The 16,787-nt window shown below is 40.1% G+C and overlaps 1 protein-coding gene across 2 annotated transcripts in view; it reads right to left on the bottom strand.

Moving 5' to 3' along the window:
* Positions 1 to 16,787, bottom strand: part of HDAC8 (histone deacetylase 8) — a 218,745-nt gene that overhangs the window by 9,958 nt on the left and 192,000 nt on the right. The window contains exon 10 of one of the 2 annotated variants that reach the window (XM_079125045.1): positions 16,343 to 16,448. The exons of the other annotated variant lie outside the window; for it this stretch is intronic. Within the exon in view, the coding sequence (XP_078981171.1) occupies positions 16,343 to 16,448 (106 nt within the window). The remainder of the gene's footprint in view (positions 1 to 16,342; positions 16,449 to 16,787) is intronic. 2 annotated transcript variants of the gene reach the window in all.

The following is a 16,787-nucleotide window of genomic DNA, read 5'->3' as shown; positions in this document are numbered from 1 at the left end:
TCTCAGCTTGCAAGGCACTGCTGTGGCCTCAAACGGAATCGAAGCAATTTCTAAAATAGCCTATGATTCATTTTTTCTCCCCTCCTGTGCCTAAATCTGCTGGCTTCATGTGGAGGGATGGGCACAAGTAACTGTAGAGGTGACATCACAGGAGTGGGCTGCATGCCTGCCAGGCAGCTTGTGGAGCTGGGTCTCAGCAGTTGTCTATCTGCTGGGCTGGGCGATGCCTCCCAGGCGTTTTGGAGTCACAGCTCCCAGGTTCTTTGGTTGACGTGCCTTCTTCACATTTCTTTTTCAGACAAAAATTCTGGCCTGGGAAATCCAGGATAATGGGAATAGCAGTGGTAGGAAGAATAATACCGCCTTACATCTGTATAATGCTTTAGAGTTTTGAAAGCCATTTGCTCCATTTTGCTCCACCCAAACACCAGTGGGAAATGGAAGTTGGGATTTTCGACTTGAACTGGAGACAAATTTTTGCTCTCTTACACAAAAGAGCAAAATGCTAACATCCCCTATTTGCCTCAAAGCACATCACTATTAGGCCTCGGATGCCACCAGAAGGTCAGAGAAACTCCCTTCAGCTTCTAGGTGCTTCCTGGAAGATAAATTCTCCAGGAGAAATTGCCTGGCAGGCACAATCTATTAACCATGCCATCCGGATTGAGCCAGCAAATAGTGCCAGTCTCAGTGCTGCCAACTCCTTCTGCACACCCTGCTTTACAGTCCCAATGGTCCCAGAGACTTTTACTGGAGCCAAAGGCATGGCCACTGACTGTAGAGCCCTGAAGGTAGGGTGTGTCATGAACATCTGGAAGTGCCAACCACTGCCAGAGTAGCTCAAAGGCCTGTGAAAGGAAAACCACAATTCGGGTCACATCAGCCATTACTGCAGATCTTGAAGGGAAGGGTCACTGAGCCCAGCCATGAACAGCTGAGTAGGGTGGAGGGATTCTTTTCTTGGAGGAGCCATAAAAATAGTTCTGCAACAGTCTCATGTTTACTCTGTGATCTTCCAGGATGTGGTCCTAGCATGACTTGGTGTCCCTAGCTCTCTATTTCCATAGTTGATATGAAAAGTCTCCCCTGGCCTAGCATCTCACCAGTGATCTTCCCCAGCATCATGGGTACCAGGCTTGAAGCCAAGGGAATGGCATACACTTGCTTGGGCTTCCCAGATTTAGATTAGATTTAAGTGTCACTTGTGTGTGTGTGTGTGTGGGGTGTGCATGTGTATGTTGGGGGGGGGGGTAGGGGGGGAATGGATGAAATGAGCCAGAGATGCTCAGTAGTACTGTGAGAGTAGCAGGTGCTCCTGCTGTTTTTGCCATAGCTGTGGCCATCACCACTAACACTGAATGAAGCCAGAAAGACTTAATGAAAGACCACATGTGCTGGTCAGTGCCATGAACATGCCAACTTCACAAACCAAGATGCTTCCACTAAGACAATTTTGTCTGTTGGAAATCTTGGCGGGGTATAAAAGTGACCCTTTTGAAAGCTGAAACTATGACCTATATGTGGAAAGTGATTGACAGAACAGAACATCACCACCTCCAGAGCAGAGGCCGCCCAGAACTTGTTTTCCAGCTCACAGGGGAAATGCGCGCCTATGAAAGTAGATTAAGGATCACCGCCTCAGCCTGTTTTAGAGATGTGAATAAAAATCTTGGCTTGGGACTTCCTCCTCTCTGGTTGACTGACTTTTCAATTGATTTGTATTTATTAGCTAATGAAATTAAAGTTGTAAAAATGATAACAGAAACACAATAAATCTCTCCCACAACTGGCTGTTTCTATGTCACTATGGTGCATTCCTCACTTTGATTACTTCAAAGTCTATTATTTTGTTCTCAATTATTCTGTTTTTCTGGCACTGGAGAAAATCAATTTGTTTTATTTTCTCTTATTCATGCACTCAATTATGCTCTTCGGGCACATTTAATCACTTTGATGTTTTCATTTTATGGCCCGTCTCTAGGCACTTCAGCTGCATTGCTGCCAATGGGCAAGCAGGACTAATTTGCATGTCACAATAGACTTGAAATTCTAACTCAATTTAGAAATCTTTATGAAATCTCCCTCCAAAATATGCTTGGAGCTGCAAAGAGGCAGAAGGATGTGGGCAAACCAAGAGCCTATAAAGATACTTCCCTTTCTCAAAAGACTCCCAGCTCCTTGGTGGCCTGACCATGGCTTGGGGATGCCCCCATCAAGGTATAGCAGAGGAGTTCCTGGGATGCAATATCTGTATAGTTTCCTCTGGAACTCTATGGTGAGAATCCTGCAGCAACTTTCTCTTGGTAGAAAAGCCAGGGAGCCTGGCCTGCTAATGCTGGTGTTAAATGACTCTCAGCACTGCTGGGTTTGGTGGCTGAGCTCAAGACAGCACCTGAGTCTCAGTGGGTTAAAGGGCCTCTGGGTTCACTGAGAAAGTTGTCAACAGTTGGGACATTCCAGAACCCTGAGTGGCTTACCTTATTTTCTCTAATCATTTCCAAAATAATAATTTTGCCCCTGGATCATTTTAGTGCTAAAAGCTGGAGGGGAATGAGCAATATTAATTGCTTTTGGCATGTTTTTTGGACAAACAAACAAACTCACTTAAGTACATTAGAGTCCTCCACCTGCCCTTCCAAAATTGTTGGTTTGTTGTATGCAACAATCAGCAGCTCTACCAGGCAGAAGGAAAAATCTGTATTTCTTCTTCTAAGCTTTGGGCATGATCCTCAACTTCTCATGTGGGATCCCAGTTCCCCCACTCACTGGCATTGTGACCCTGTACAAGGTAATTAACTTTTCTAAACCTCGGTTCTCTCATACGTTAAATAATATTTTCATGAAATAATCTTATCTACCTCAGAGATAGATTTGCTTCCTAAACTTCAATACTGTCAAGAGTCTTACCATTTTTACAAATCACTTATGTAGAAACCTTTCTTATATGAAGTCATTTTTAATACTTAGCTTCATCTTAAGCAATAATATCAGTGAAGTCAAAGAATTTGATGTAATAGTTATATTTCTTTCTAATATGTGTTAAAACATATATATTAAACACACTAAATCCATTCCTGCCTTAGGGTCTTTGATCCTGTTTTCCCTTCATCTAGAATGTTCTTCACCTCAATTTTGTAAATCTCCTCCACTCATTTCCTTAAGTTTTATTCCCAAATGTCACCTCTTCAAAGAAACCTTTATTGACCACACTATCTAAAAGAGTTTCCCCTGAATTAATCAGTAATCAACACCAAATATTTATTTACTTATTGCTTCTCTGTTTCACTAGAATGCAAGCTTTATGGGCAATGTAAGCTCTCTTTATTTGTCCTCTGTAGTGCTGTATTACCAGTGCCTAGAACAGTTCCTGGCACAAATTGACACCAAATACATATTTTTTGAGTGAATGAAAGATGAAAATAGAAAATTAGCCTCTCAGTGACCAAGCCACCCTTCCACTAGTTGGGAGCCTGAATTTCTACTCTTGCCCCACAGGAACGATAAACCAATTTTCTCCAACAGGGTGTCAATGGTAGCTGAACAGGGAACTAAGACTTTTATCATTTAAAAAAATTAATATTTTTAGGAATCTAAACTTAAAGAGAATCTCAGTGGCACTTGAAAGATGATACAGAATGTGCATATTTCATTGATGTGCATATTTTGAGTTATGGTATATGCTTTGATTATTGTTCAGAGAGGCCTTTGAAAAGCCATTCTTAACATAAACATTATCAAAACACATATGAAATATGAAATAAACATTCAGATATGAAAGAACATTTTGTCTTTTTTCTGCTCCATCTAGTATACTCCTAAAAATTGAAAACCCCTTTAAAGTGGGAACCTAGACTTTTACTCTCACCTAGAGGTAATGGGGTAGTGAACCCCTCCTCTGACAGTATGGTGTCAGAGGAAGCCTGCTGAAACAGAAGATTTAAATAAGATCTAGAGTTTCATAACATCATACCTAAAATGTTCAGGATACAATAGAAAACCATTCATCATAACAAGAGCAGGAAGCTCTTAACTTGAATGAGAAAAAAAGAAAAACAAACAAATCTCAAAATAATCAACAGATGACGACAGAGATGAAAAAGATATTGGGAATATCTGAGGAGTTGAAAGCAGCCACCATAAGAATACATCAATGAGCAATTACAAACATGCTTGAAACAAATGAAAAAAAAGTAAGTGCTGGCAAAGAAACAGAAAGAAAAACTAAAACTAAATGGAAATTTTAGAACAAGAAACTAGAATATGTAAAGTAAAAAACAACATGTATTTCTAATAGCAGAATGGGAAGGGTGAAAGAAGAATTAGTGAACTAGAAGATCAAACAATAGCAATTACTCAGTTTGAACAAATGACAGAAAATAGACTGAAGAACTGAGAGGTTCAGGGACCATGCAGGACTATGATAGAATATCTAACATTCATGTCATTAAAGAGATCTAGCATTCACATCAAGTCTGAGAGGGAGGGCTAAAATTATTTGAAAAAATTTATGGTTAAATATTCCCCAAAATTGGCCAAAGACAGAAAACCTACAGATTCAAGAAGCTAACTGAACCCCAAACAGTATAAACCAAAAGAAATCCACACCAAGACCATCATAATTACAATTCCAAAATCTAAATGAAGAGAGAAAAATGTAGAAAGCAGCAAAAGAGAAATACAGTCTTATCTATAATTGATAATTCATTGATACTTCAAATGACAATGAATTTCTCATAAAACACAGACCAGAAGAATATTTTTCAAGTGCTAAAAGAAAAGAACTGTCAACCCAGAATTCTATATCCAGTGAAAATATCCTTCAGGAATGAAGAGAAAATTAAGGTATTCATAAAGGATAGAAAACATTGAGAATTTTTTGATAGTAGACCTATCCTAAAAAAGAATAGCCAAAGTTCTTGAAATGGAAAGGAGATGATAAAACAAAGAATCTTGGAACATCGGAGAGGAAGAAAGAACAATGGGAAGAATAAAAATATAGGTAGATATAATAGATTTCAATTATCCTCTTGAGTTTTCTAAATTACATTTGGTGGGAAGTAAAATTTGTAACACTGATGTGCTTCTAAATGTATGTAGAGAAAATGTTTAAGGCAACTATTTAATAAATGGGGGGGGGGAGGAAATGTACTTAAAAATAGACAAAGCCTCTCCACTCATATTGCTAAAATGTTGACAACAGTAGACTCTAAGAAGTTATATGTATACAATATACATCCAGAACAACCAATAAAAACCAATATAAAGAGATATAATAAAAGTACTACAGATGAATCAAAATGGAATTTGAAAAAAGGTACAAATCACCCACAATAAAAGACAGGAGAAAACAGAGGAACAAAGAATGGATAACAAAAAAGTAAAATAAAATGGGAGAGTCAAACCACAACAAAATTACACTGGATATAAATGATCTAAATACAGCAATTAAAAAAACAAAGACTGGCAGTGTCACTAAAAAATGACCTAATTATATGTTGCCTACAAGAAACTCATTTTGAATATGATAAAGATATACTAAAAGTAAAAGGAGCTCAGTTGGTAGAGTGCTTGCCTCACAAGCACAAGACCCTGGGTTCAATCCTCAGCACCACAAACAAAACAAAACAAAACAAAACAAATAAAGTAAAAGGATAGAATATGATGTATTGCTATGTTGATATCAGATAAAGTAGATTTCACAGCAGTCAGTCTACTAATAAAATTACCATGGACAGAGAGGGACATTATATAACAGTAATAGGGTCATTTTACCAAGACATAGCAATCTGAAATATGAATGCATCAAACAGCAGACTTTCAAAGTATGTGAAGCAAAAATTGATAGAACTGCATTGGGAAACAGATAAATCCAGATTTAGAGCTGGAGCCTTCAACATGACTGTCTCAGCAACCAACTGAGTAACTAGACAGAAATTGACCAAGGATGGAGAAGAACTTGACAATGCTATCAATCAACAGGATGTAACTGACATTTATAGAACACTCCAAACAACAGCAGAATACACATTCTTTTCAAGCACTCACAGGTCTACCAAGATAGGTCACATCCTGGCCATAAAACAGGTCTCAACAAATAAAAAAAATGAAATTACATATAAAGAGTTTCTGACCAAAATGGTATCAATGTAGAAATTACAAACTCCTGAAAAAGAAATCTCCAGGCCCAGAGGGTTTCACTGGAGAATTGTACTGAAGAAGAGAATTGACACCAGTTCTATACTATATCCTGCAGAAAATAGGAAAGAATATTTCCAAACTTATTTTATAGGGTAATTAGTGCCCCTATGCTAAATGCTGATGATGACAGTACAAGAAAGAAAACTACAGACTAATATTCATCATTAATATTGAAACAAAATCCTTAAGAAAAAAAAATATATCATACCAAAGTATGCAAGGTATACAGAACTGATTTAATATTTGAAAATCAATGAATTTAACCAATAATATTAAAAGTTTAAGAACCATATATTAATATATAATATATATGTATACTAATACTGATACATATTCATAGTATATATATGTCAGCATTAATGTATATATTGGTATCAATAGTAATATCAACTAATGCAAAAATAGCATTTGACAAAATTAAAACACATTCATGATAAAACCCTTAGAAAACTAGGACTACAGAGGAGGCATTGCTTCAAATTGATGGAGAAAATATAGAAAATATGTACAAAAATCTACAGCTAACATCATACTTAATGATGAAAAATGGAATGTTTTCTCTCTCTACATTCTGGAATGAGGTAAGGATGTCTACTTTCACTACTCTTATGCGACATAGTACTGGAAGTCCTAACTAGAGCACTAAGGCATGAAAAGGAATTAAAAATACATAGATCAGAAAGGATTAAACAAACCTGTCTTTATTTGTATATGAATGATACTCAATATAGAAGATCACATGGAATCTGCCAAAGAACACTGAGAACTAATAAATGAGTTCAGTAAAGTCATCAATATAAGATCAAGTATGAAAATCAGTCATATTTCTATATACTGACAATGAACACATGGTAACACAAATTAAAAATTCAGTTCCAGTCAGGGGTGGTGGTACATGCTTGTAATCCCAGTAACTCAGGAGGCTGAGGCAGGAGAATCACAAGTTTAAAACCAGCCTCAGCAACTTAGCAAGGTTCTAAGTGACTTGGTGAGAACCTCTCTCAAAATAAACAATAAAAAATAAAAACAACTGGGGATGTGGTTCAGTTTTTAAGTGCCCAGGGTCAATCCCTAGTAATAATAATAATTATATATATAATATATATATATATATTATATCTATATTCATTTCCATTCATGTTTACTCAAAAAGAAAGAAAGGAAGGAAGTGAGGGAGGAAGAAAGGAAGGCTTATATATAAAATCTGTTTTGCATCTGTGTGCTGAAAATTAAGAAGTGGTATTGAAGGAAGTAAAAGAAAATCTAAAAATGGAAAGACATACCATGTTCATGGATCAGAAGAATCAACATATATAGTAAAGATGTCAACTCTCTCCAAATTGATATATAGGCTTAATATAATTCCTTTCTAAATAACATCAAGATTTTTTGAGTAGATACAGACAAGTTTACTCTAAACCTTTTATGGAAAATTGAAGGAATAGCCATACTATGGAACCAACCTAGATGCCCTTCAATTGATGAATGGATAAAGAAACTGTGGTATATATACATACAATGGAATATTACTCAGCTATAAGAATAATAAAATTATGGCATTTGCAGGCAAATGGATGAAATTGGAGAATATCATGTTAAGTGAGATAAGCCAATCTCAAAAATCCAAAAGACAAATGATCTCACTGATAAGTGGATGATGACACGTAATGGGAGGTGGGAGGGGGGCAAGAATGGAGGAAGGAGGGACTGTATAGAGGGAAAAGAGAGGTGGGAGGGGTGGGGGGAAGGAAAAAATAACAGAATGAATCAAACATCATTACTCTATGTAAATGTATGAATATGCAAATGGTATGCTGTTACTCCATGTACAAACAGAAACATCATGTATCCCATTTGTTTACAATAAAATTAAAAAAAAGGCTAGAGAGGAAAAGAAAAAGAAAGGTGGGGGTGGATTTCCTCAAAATCAAAGTGCGATCAGTAAAGAAAAGGGATGAAGGGGTCGGAAGTAGGGAGGGAGGCGGGAAATGCTGGGGAGTGATATTGGCCAAATTATATTGTTATATTATACCCATGTAGGAATTGGTAACTACAAACCCCATTATTATTTTCAACTATAATGCACCAATAAAAAATGTGGGAAAAACCAAAAAAAAAAAAAAAAAAAAGAAAGAAAATTGAAGGAATAAGTTTAGCTAAAATAATTTTGAGAAGGACTGGGGAGATAGCTCAGCTGGTAGGGTGCTTGCCTTGCAAGCACAAGGCCCTGAGTTCAATCCCCAGTACCGCCAAAAAAAATTTTTTTTTTCTTGAGAGGAAGAAAGTAAGAGAAATCACTCTGTTTCATTTTAGGATTTATTATACAACTATAGTAATTATGACTATGAAACAATAGACATATAGATTAATGAAACATAAGAGAAACACTGGAGAGACTGAGATAGTTGCCTTAGAGTGAAAGGGAATTTTGGAGGGAGAGGTGGTTCTGGGGAGCGCCTGAATTTTCTGCCCTTCTGCCAGACAGAAGAGGTTTACATTGTGAGTTAAGGGATGATCTGCTTTTCAAGATAAACAGAAGCACCCTGGAATTCCTAGAAGTACCTAGAAAGGAAATAGCACCTGAGACATTTAAATCACTCACCCTTTAGTTCATTATTGTTCTAGCTGCCTGCAGGGGTAGTGGTTAGACTTTATAAGCCAAGAATTGGGACATAAGGTCTGACAAAAGATTAATGTCTTTTTCTTAAAAATCCCTTCCAAACATGGATTAATTTTTCCTGACTACAAAAGCAATAAATGTACATGGCAGAAAATTTAAAGAATATTTTATTTTAGTTAGACTTGTTCCTTCTACTTTCCATATAAAAAAGAATAAAGAACAAACAAAAGAACCCAGGCATGGTGGCACAGGTCTCTAATCCCAGAGACTTGGGAAGCTGAGTCAGGAGGATCACAAGTTTGAGGCTAGCCTCAGGAGTTTAGAGAGGCCCTAAGTAACTTAGTGAGACCCTGTCTCAAAATAAAAAAAAAAAAATAAAAAAAGAACAAAAATTACCCATAATACCAATCTTGGTAAAGTATCTGAAAATAACTACTATTAGCATTTTCTTCTAGTGTTTTTCTGTTCATAGCCATAAACTAACTCACTCACTCACACACACACATTATATATGTTTATAAAATTGAGATGACATGGTATTAAAATGTTTTGCAACTTGATTTTTTGCTTAACATTATTATTATGAGCATATTCTTGTGTCATTAAATTATTTTTAAAATTTGCACTTTAATTGGTTGTAACACATTTTTCAATATAGATGTCCTATGTGAATCAGTACCACACCTCAAATTCAATACATCAAAACAGAAAACATTAAGCATGCTTCTTTAAAACTACAGCTCTCCCTCCAAAGTTTCCCATCCCAGTTAGTGTCCAATCTAGATGTCTCAGAGTCACTTTTACTTCTTCCCTTCTCCTTGATCCTCTACAAATGACACATCTCCAACTGCTGAAAATACACTCTTCATAAATAGTCTTGGGTTACTCCTCCTTACCTTACCATTGCTGTTTAAGCCCAGTCTACCCCTTGTTCTATACCATCATGATCCATCCCAAATATCACTGTATCAAATTTTATTCTAATTCCAGAACCTAAAATGGGTCTCACTTTACCATATATGATATGGACTAATCAGCCTGAAATTCAAGGGAACCTACAATCTGTCCTTACTCTTACCATTCTTCATTTCCCTTGCTTATGATCATATCCTCACTCTGATCTATTCAAATCCTCTAAGTCTTCTGAAAGCTGTCTCCCCAAATTCTTACTCCCTGGCTGGTTTTATATAGCATGAGCTCCCACAATAATCTGATCTGTTCAAGGGGGCTAATTTTGTCTTTTCATCCAGACTTCTCAACTGTTCATCAGCAGCAGAGACCATGTTTTCAACTTCTCTTATAGCTTCTGTGGCACCAAGCCATAGAAGGGGGAGAAGGTTCAAAAACGTGTGCCAGCTAGGTGTGGTGGTGCACACCTATAATCCTAGCTACTTGGGGGCTGAGGCAGGAGGATCATAAGTTAGAGGCCTGTCTTGGCAACTTAATGAGATCCTGTCACAAAAAGTGTGTGTGGGGGGCATGCTGGGGGTGTCATTCAGTGGTGGAGCACTTGCCTAGAATGTGTAAAGTCCTGGCTTTCATCCCCAGCACTGCCCACCCAGGAGGTGACTGATTGACCTGGGCTTTAAAGTGGAGATATATTTATACCTCTTAAAATAAAGCTGGATCAGAATTCATTTTGGGAGCCTGGGTAGGGTGAGGAGTGTTTTATAGGGGCAATTGGAAAAACAAATCCAGTGGGAGATGTGGAATTAGCTTGACAGGTCAATGTTGCCAAATGGAGGAACAGCACCAGGCCTGGGCTCAAATACCAAACCCACTGCTTATTTTTTCCGTGACTATGTGCATGTTACACAACATCGTTGGGTACCAATCTCCTGTGTCACAAGGAAATTTGAGGGTTAAATGAGATGATGTCCAGCATAGGGAATGGTGTTGTATGCTTTCAATAATGGTAGATCCTATCGCATGAATTTAGGAAGAAATTTCAAATCTTCATAAATGACTTGCCAATAGTTTTCATGGTTTGATAAAAGGTTCTAAGTTACCATAACTTTAGGGAGCAACCTCTAGTTTTATTTTAGAACTTGTAAAAATTTTAGTATGATATTTTTATGAGTTATTTTTCTGTTTAAAAGCAACAATGGCAAACCTTTCCATTTCTTATACTCTTTTTGGGGGGAGGGTGGTGCTGGGGATGAAACCCAGGACTTTGCACATGCCAGGTAAGTGTACTACCACTAAGCTACACTCCCCAGTCTCCATTTATTATACCCTTTAGTGAAACAGGAAGGAAAGGAAGTCTTCAATGGAGAATCCTGGGTTGTCAGTAGGATCCTACAAAGAACCACAGGGAAATGGAGAATACAGAGAAGGCAGAGTTGAGGAAGGGAAGGGGGGATAAGGCATGGATGTCACAGAGACCTTTACCTAATGTCATGCAAATTGTTTCAGGGTATCCTCCATAATCTTGCTCCCAAGTCGTCCCAAGAAGTCCTAAAGTAAATGGTCAGTCTGCTTCTCAGGAAGCAAAGGAAGTATGTGAGGAAGCCATGTTTCCATGGAGTAGTGTTCCCCCCAGGCAGGAGCACTGCTTCCAACTTCGGGCTCTAGCAGGTCTTGAACATGCCCAGCCCTGAAGTCCCAAATGCCAGCCCCTAGAAGGATGTCAATCTCAGACTTCAGGTTGCCTGAGGAGGTGCTGTCCACACCCTGAACAATGGTTCTCTTGTAAACATTCCTCACAGATGTGCAAAGGGTCTCAGCTTGGGGCTGTGGAATTACAAATATCAAACTGGGGCTAGTGGCTTTGGCACACTTCAGGCAGTAGGAACTGGGTGAGCTGGCCTCTTCAACCTTCTGTCCTCTTGTCCTTTCCTACCTAGCTCTGAACAGAGTTGGAAGCTTCAAATTACAATATGATGGGGGTGATGGAGGCATGGCAGGATGGAGGGTTGGTGAGAGTTAAAAGGCCTAGGTCAGGGGCCAGAACTTCAAGGGTTGCTTATGGCAGTCTTCCTCTCATTTCCAGGGAGACAAGAGATATCAGGTGCTTTGTATCAGCCCCATGGAAGGAGTTGGGTGTACATTGTGGGATGTCAGAGGTTTACTAGGGGCTATTGGAAAAAGCAGACAGGGAATGGCGAGTTGCTTTGATAAGGTAATGCCGCCAAGGAGAGGAAGGTCACCAGAGAGGCCAAACAGTTGGACTCCAGAGTTCCCATTCAGGCAGAACTGGGTTCAAATGTTTGTTCCACTGCTTTATTAGCACACTGTAGGGCACACTGGAAGCCCTTTGTAAATTATTTGCTGAATGAATAGAGACCTTGGTCAAATCACTTATCCTCTCTGAGCCTCAGTTTCCTCATATGGAAGACAAAAAGTGGCTATTATTCTCAGTATTTCACCTGTGATATCTCTCCCCATGCCTACATCAGTTTGTGGGTCCATCTCCCCGAATCTGCATTATAGAGGCTGCCAAATCAAGTTAACCTCCTTACTAAGGGTTGGAAAGTAGAGATGTGCTCAAGGCCTTGCTCTTTCCACTCCTGTCCTCCCCCACTTTCTCTCCATTCCATTTGTTTCTTTTTCAATCCCAGGGAAACTTTGGGGTATAGTTCTGGGAACGAAGAGTAAGTGTTGAAACCTCCAGTCACAACTCCAACACTCCATCATATACTCACAAATACACAATGCACCCTCCCCTTCCCCCCTCCCCAGAGGGTTGGGCTGAGCTGCAACATGAAGCTCTGAGCCCCTGATGGGCCCCTACTTGATTCATATATCAGCGGTACTGCAGACTAGAAAACCTCCTACCTCTACCCCCGTTTCCCCATGCAGAGCTAGCCAGGCTTGCAGAGCTGGTTCCCTCTGGGGACTGATCACATCAGCACTGTTCCAGCTCTGGAAGGTTCACTGTGAGCTAATTCCTCTGGAGTACGTTAACCAGAGGAAAGGCAAACAACTCTGAGCATGTGAAGATGGTGCGAGAAGGATGATTCTACAGTAGTAGTCATGAGCCGGGCTGAACCATGTGCTTTCTAACCCATACTTCCTGTGAACAATAACACATACCTTTAGGATAGCTCATTGGCATGAGAAGAGCAATTTGCAAGAGCAAAACAGCTTTTCTCTGTATAAAACAGTTTGAATGAACTCTCCATGGTTTTAATTTTTTTTTTCTCTCTTGGAAAGACTAATGGGCAGAAAGGGTGGAATAAGATGAGGTCGAAATTTCCCTGCATCTTTAGTCATTCTGCAGTATGTGAAATGCACCTCTATAAGATGACCCTTCTTGGGTTTGATTTCCAATAGGCTAAAATCTCATCTGCTTCTGAGGGATGTGGTGAGAAAGGGAAAAAACCCAAGCTCAAAGGATGACCAAATTCAACTAGACCTGCTAGCTAAACTCCCTTGCACAGTGAGGCTGAATCAATTTACTCCCTCATTGCCATTTCACCTCCCCAAATCAACCAGTACCTCCCCACCTGACTGTGTTTTTAGTGGTGTGGAAGTGGGGGGAGGGGAGGCACAGAAATGGCCACTTCTCTGAGGTTTTTACATGCAAGAGCAAATGACAGTCTTGGAGACAGGTTCAGGAAAATCTTTCAGAATGCAGAAAATTCAGCCGCCTTTCCACACTGACCATTGTCATGGCAACGTACTATCTGATGGCAGCATGCGTCACCAGGCTGAGGGGCACAGTATCAGTATAGCAGGTTAGCCTGGCCATTTTTAGCAACATTGGACTTCTTTCTAGCCTAATTTCTTCTAGGTTGAACTGATTGTCTTTTTGGTTGTGGACTTGGTGCTCTGCTAATTCTCATGGCTAGAGCACAAGACTGCTAATATGAAGGGAATGGCTAAATGGAAGAGCTCATCATTCCTAGTAGTCTACAGTTACTCTATTTGCTGTCCTCCCTCCCTGGCTCCTCCTCACCCACTCTTAGCCACTTTGCTTTTCTCCTCTAGATCAATTCTTTCCCACACACAGCATTATCTGTGCCCCTCCCCAACATGTGACTCATCTACCAATCCCTGTGCTTTCAACATATTCTTTTCATTTATTTTCTATGTTCTCGTCGAAATGCACTGTATACTAGAATCTCAGGGTTGGAAGGAACCTTAACAATAATTTATTTCAATCACCCTCCCCCAACACAGGAGCCCCTCTGCACTGTGACAGATGAGTGACCGTCTAGCCTCTATTTGTATATCTCTAGTGACAGAGACCTCAGCCTGTTCCACTTTGGACAGCTTTGATTGTTAGAAAATTCTTCCTTCCATTGAAAAAAACCTCCTTTTTATACTCGAGGTCCAGCTCTGTGCCCTGTGGCCACATAAACCCTGTCCATGCCCTCTGTTCTGTGATAGCCTTTCAGAGATATGAAACAGATCATGTCCCTCTGAGCCTTCTCTTGTCCAGAAAGCCCCAGCTCCTCTAACCAGACCTCTTGGAGCCCGGGCTCCAGTCTTCTCTCCAGCGTGACTGACCTCCTGGAACATGCTCCTATTTGTCTAGGGCCCTTTTAAAGTGAGGTCGATACTGCATCAGCATCTCTGGAGGCCACCTTGCCCTGGTGACTCATGCTGAGCTCTGTGTCAACTAAAATCCCTAACTCTCTTACAGATAAAATGCTGCTAAGCCTTATCTTCTTATTTTGTATATGTCCAGTTGCTTTTGAAGACCCTGTTCCTGGACCATATGTTTCCTCCCAGGAAATTCATCATGTAATAATAAGAATATTGCCTTGTTAGTGCGTTTGAAAAAATCTTGACTTCTATGTAACTTTCCTATCCTCTAGGATCCTTTTTTTCAACAACTCTCATCCTAGCCTTTTATCTCAAGTCTCATTTATTTCTCTTTTAAGTTTCTTACCTTTCCTAATTCTCTTCCCTTTGCATTACCTTCCTTATGTCTTCTCTCACTTGTAATTTTCATTTCCTCAATAGCAAGATGTCACCACTCTCCAGGGCTCTGTGCCTGGACACAAGCGTAGGGTAACAAGGGCATACACATATGTGCGCAAATGGAGGTGTGAGCAAGGAGCTGCAGAGGCTTGTATAGTTTCTCTGTTTCTATTGCTCTGTGTTCGACCAGGATTTAGAGGCCAGATGGGGAAAAATGTCAAGGTTGAAGGAAGAGGAGTAAGAGAAATTGGTTGAGAATCAGTCCAAGGGAAACAAGAAATGTCTTCTGGGTCTGAGAAGAGCAGGGGGAAACCAGATTTGGATCACTAGTGTTCGTCAGAATTGCAGCACAGTGAGAACAAGTGAAGAAGGGCCAGCGATGGAAGAGTTTTGAAGGTCTTAAAGATTGGACGAGGGAAGAGGATTTGGTTAGGAAGTGAGGAATTGTGGTATCAGTATCCATTTGAGAGATCAGAGGTCAGTGGCTTGAGACAAGAGGCAAGAGAAAGCCAAGGACTACCGGACCTTAGAAGGGGCACTAAGCAATTCTGAGAATAATCGTTAAGTCAATGGCTATTAGCTTAGAAAATTTTCTCAGGACACAGGAGACCAGGACATGGAATCCTTGCCTATACTTTTATGTCATCATAGATGGGGCTCTGTGAGTGGATGTGGGCCTTAATATAATCCTCAGTAAAAACCCTCAGAACATAGCATGTTCCCTTGGGCTAACTTCAGCATTGAACAGGCCTCCCTTTCACATTGGATTATATTCCAATGAGAGAGTAAAAGGTAGGAGAACTGGTGTTATCTTGGTCATTTTATGAATAAACACGGGAAATTCACTCAGAATGGGCAACATGATACCTTTGGCTTCTTAACTCTGCAAATAATTAGGATACAAAAAATATACAAATGCACATACAAAATCAATTAAACAGGAAAATGGCTGCCCCAGATATTTAAAATGAATGGAGCAGCTGGGGTTGGGAGAAGGCTCTACTGGAGAGCTGAGGGCAGTGACCCCAAACAGCTAGTGAACAGTGTGATCAGGAGGGCAATGGCCTGATGACAGTCATCCCCCTTCTATCCATTCTGACTCCAGGGAAGCCTCAGGGGAGGGAAGTAGGAAGGAGTGGCAGCTCCAACTCCAATACCCAGGGTGAAACTGGGGAACCCACTCCCAGAACATCAAAATCTCTGAATACTCATTGGAGTTCCATAGTCTCTCATGACCCTGCTGGACTAAGGAACCATTCATGCTGGAAGAGAATGTCTGCTAGCTCCTCCACCTGACCCCTTCAAGTCTAAATTGACTTGAACTTCCCTCATCTTCAAGAGGGTTTTACTGTTGGCTTTTTGAAAGTAAAAGGGTCTCTGGACATACTTGAGAACTGATTTTCCCTTGGATGTGCTTGAAGCTGAACCTTTTGTCCTTCTGAAGGTGATGTTAGCTGACCATATGACAATCCCAACCAGAGTGGCCAGTGTAGAATTCTGACTGCAATCTGTCAGGTCCAAAAGAGGTTTTCCTTCCAAGTCAGTGAAATGACTAACCACCAAAAGACAAATGGTATTTGAGGAGGCCCCCACCAATGAGCCACCACAAACTGGGTGGAATATAGAGTGCAAGACTCGAGGGGTGGTGCTCACCTTTGATGTAGTTGAGGATTTGCTGGATTCGGTGGGGCTCATTGCGGTCTGGCCGGCAGCTTGGCGTGATTTCCAGCACGTAATCAGGACCATATGCTGTGAAAAACTGTAAGGAAAAGGGAAAGGCCAAAAAACAAACTAAACCACATAAAACCTCCAAACCAAACCACATACAAACAGGACAATCAAAAGAAACTCACCACTACCAAAGGCCAGGGAGGCCTCACTGGGTAGAGCAGGAGGATGCATCAGGAAGCCCTGCCCTGGTGGCATCACTTGGCTGATTTAGACCTTCAGTGACAGTCCACTGCTAAGTTCTTTAGCTTGCTGTTTAAAGGTCTTTCTGCTCAGGTCTCCATTTTTCTCTCCAACCATAGTTCTTACTGTTCCCCGTTCTTTGGCCATAACAGACCACTCTGTGTTCTCCCCAATTGTCCATGCTTTG

The sequence above is a fragment of the Sciurus vulgaris genome (assembly GCF_902686455.1).
Source record: "Sciurus vulgaris genome assembly, chromosome: X".
Classification (NCBI taxonomy): Eukaryota; Metazoa; Chordata; class Mammalia; order Rodentia; family Sciuridae; genus Sciurus; species Sciurus vulgaris.
This window is presented reverse-complemented; position numbering and strand designations above follow the sequence as displayed.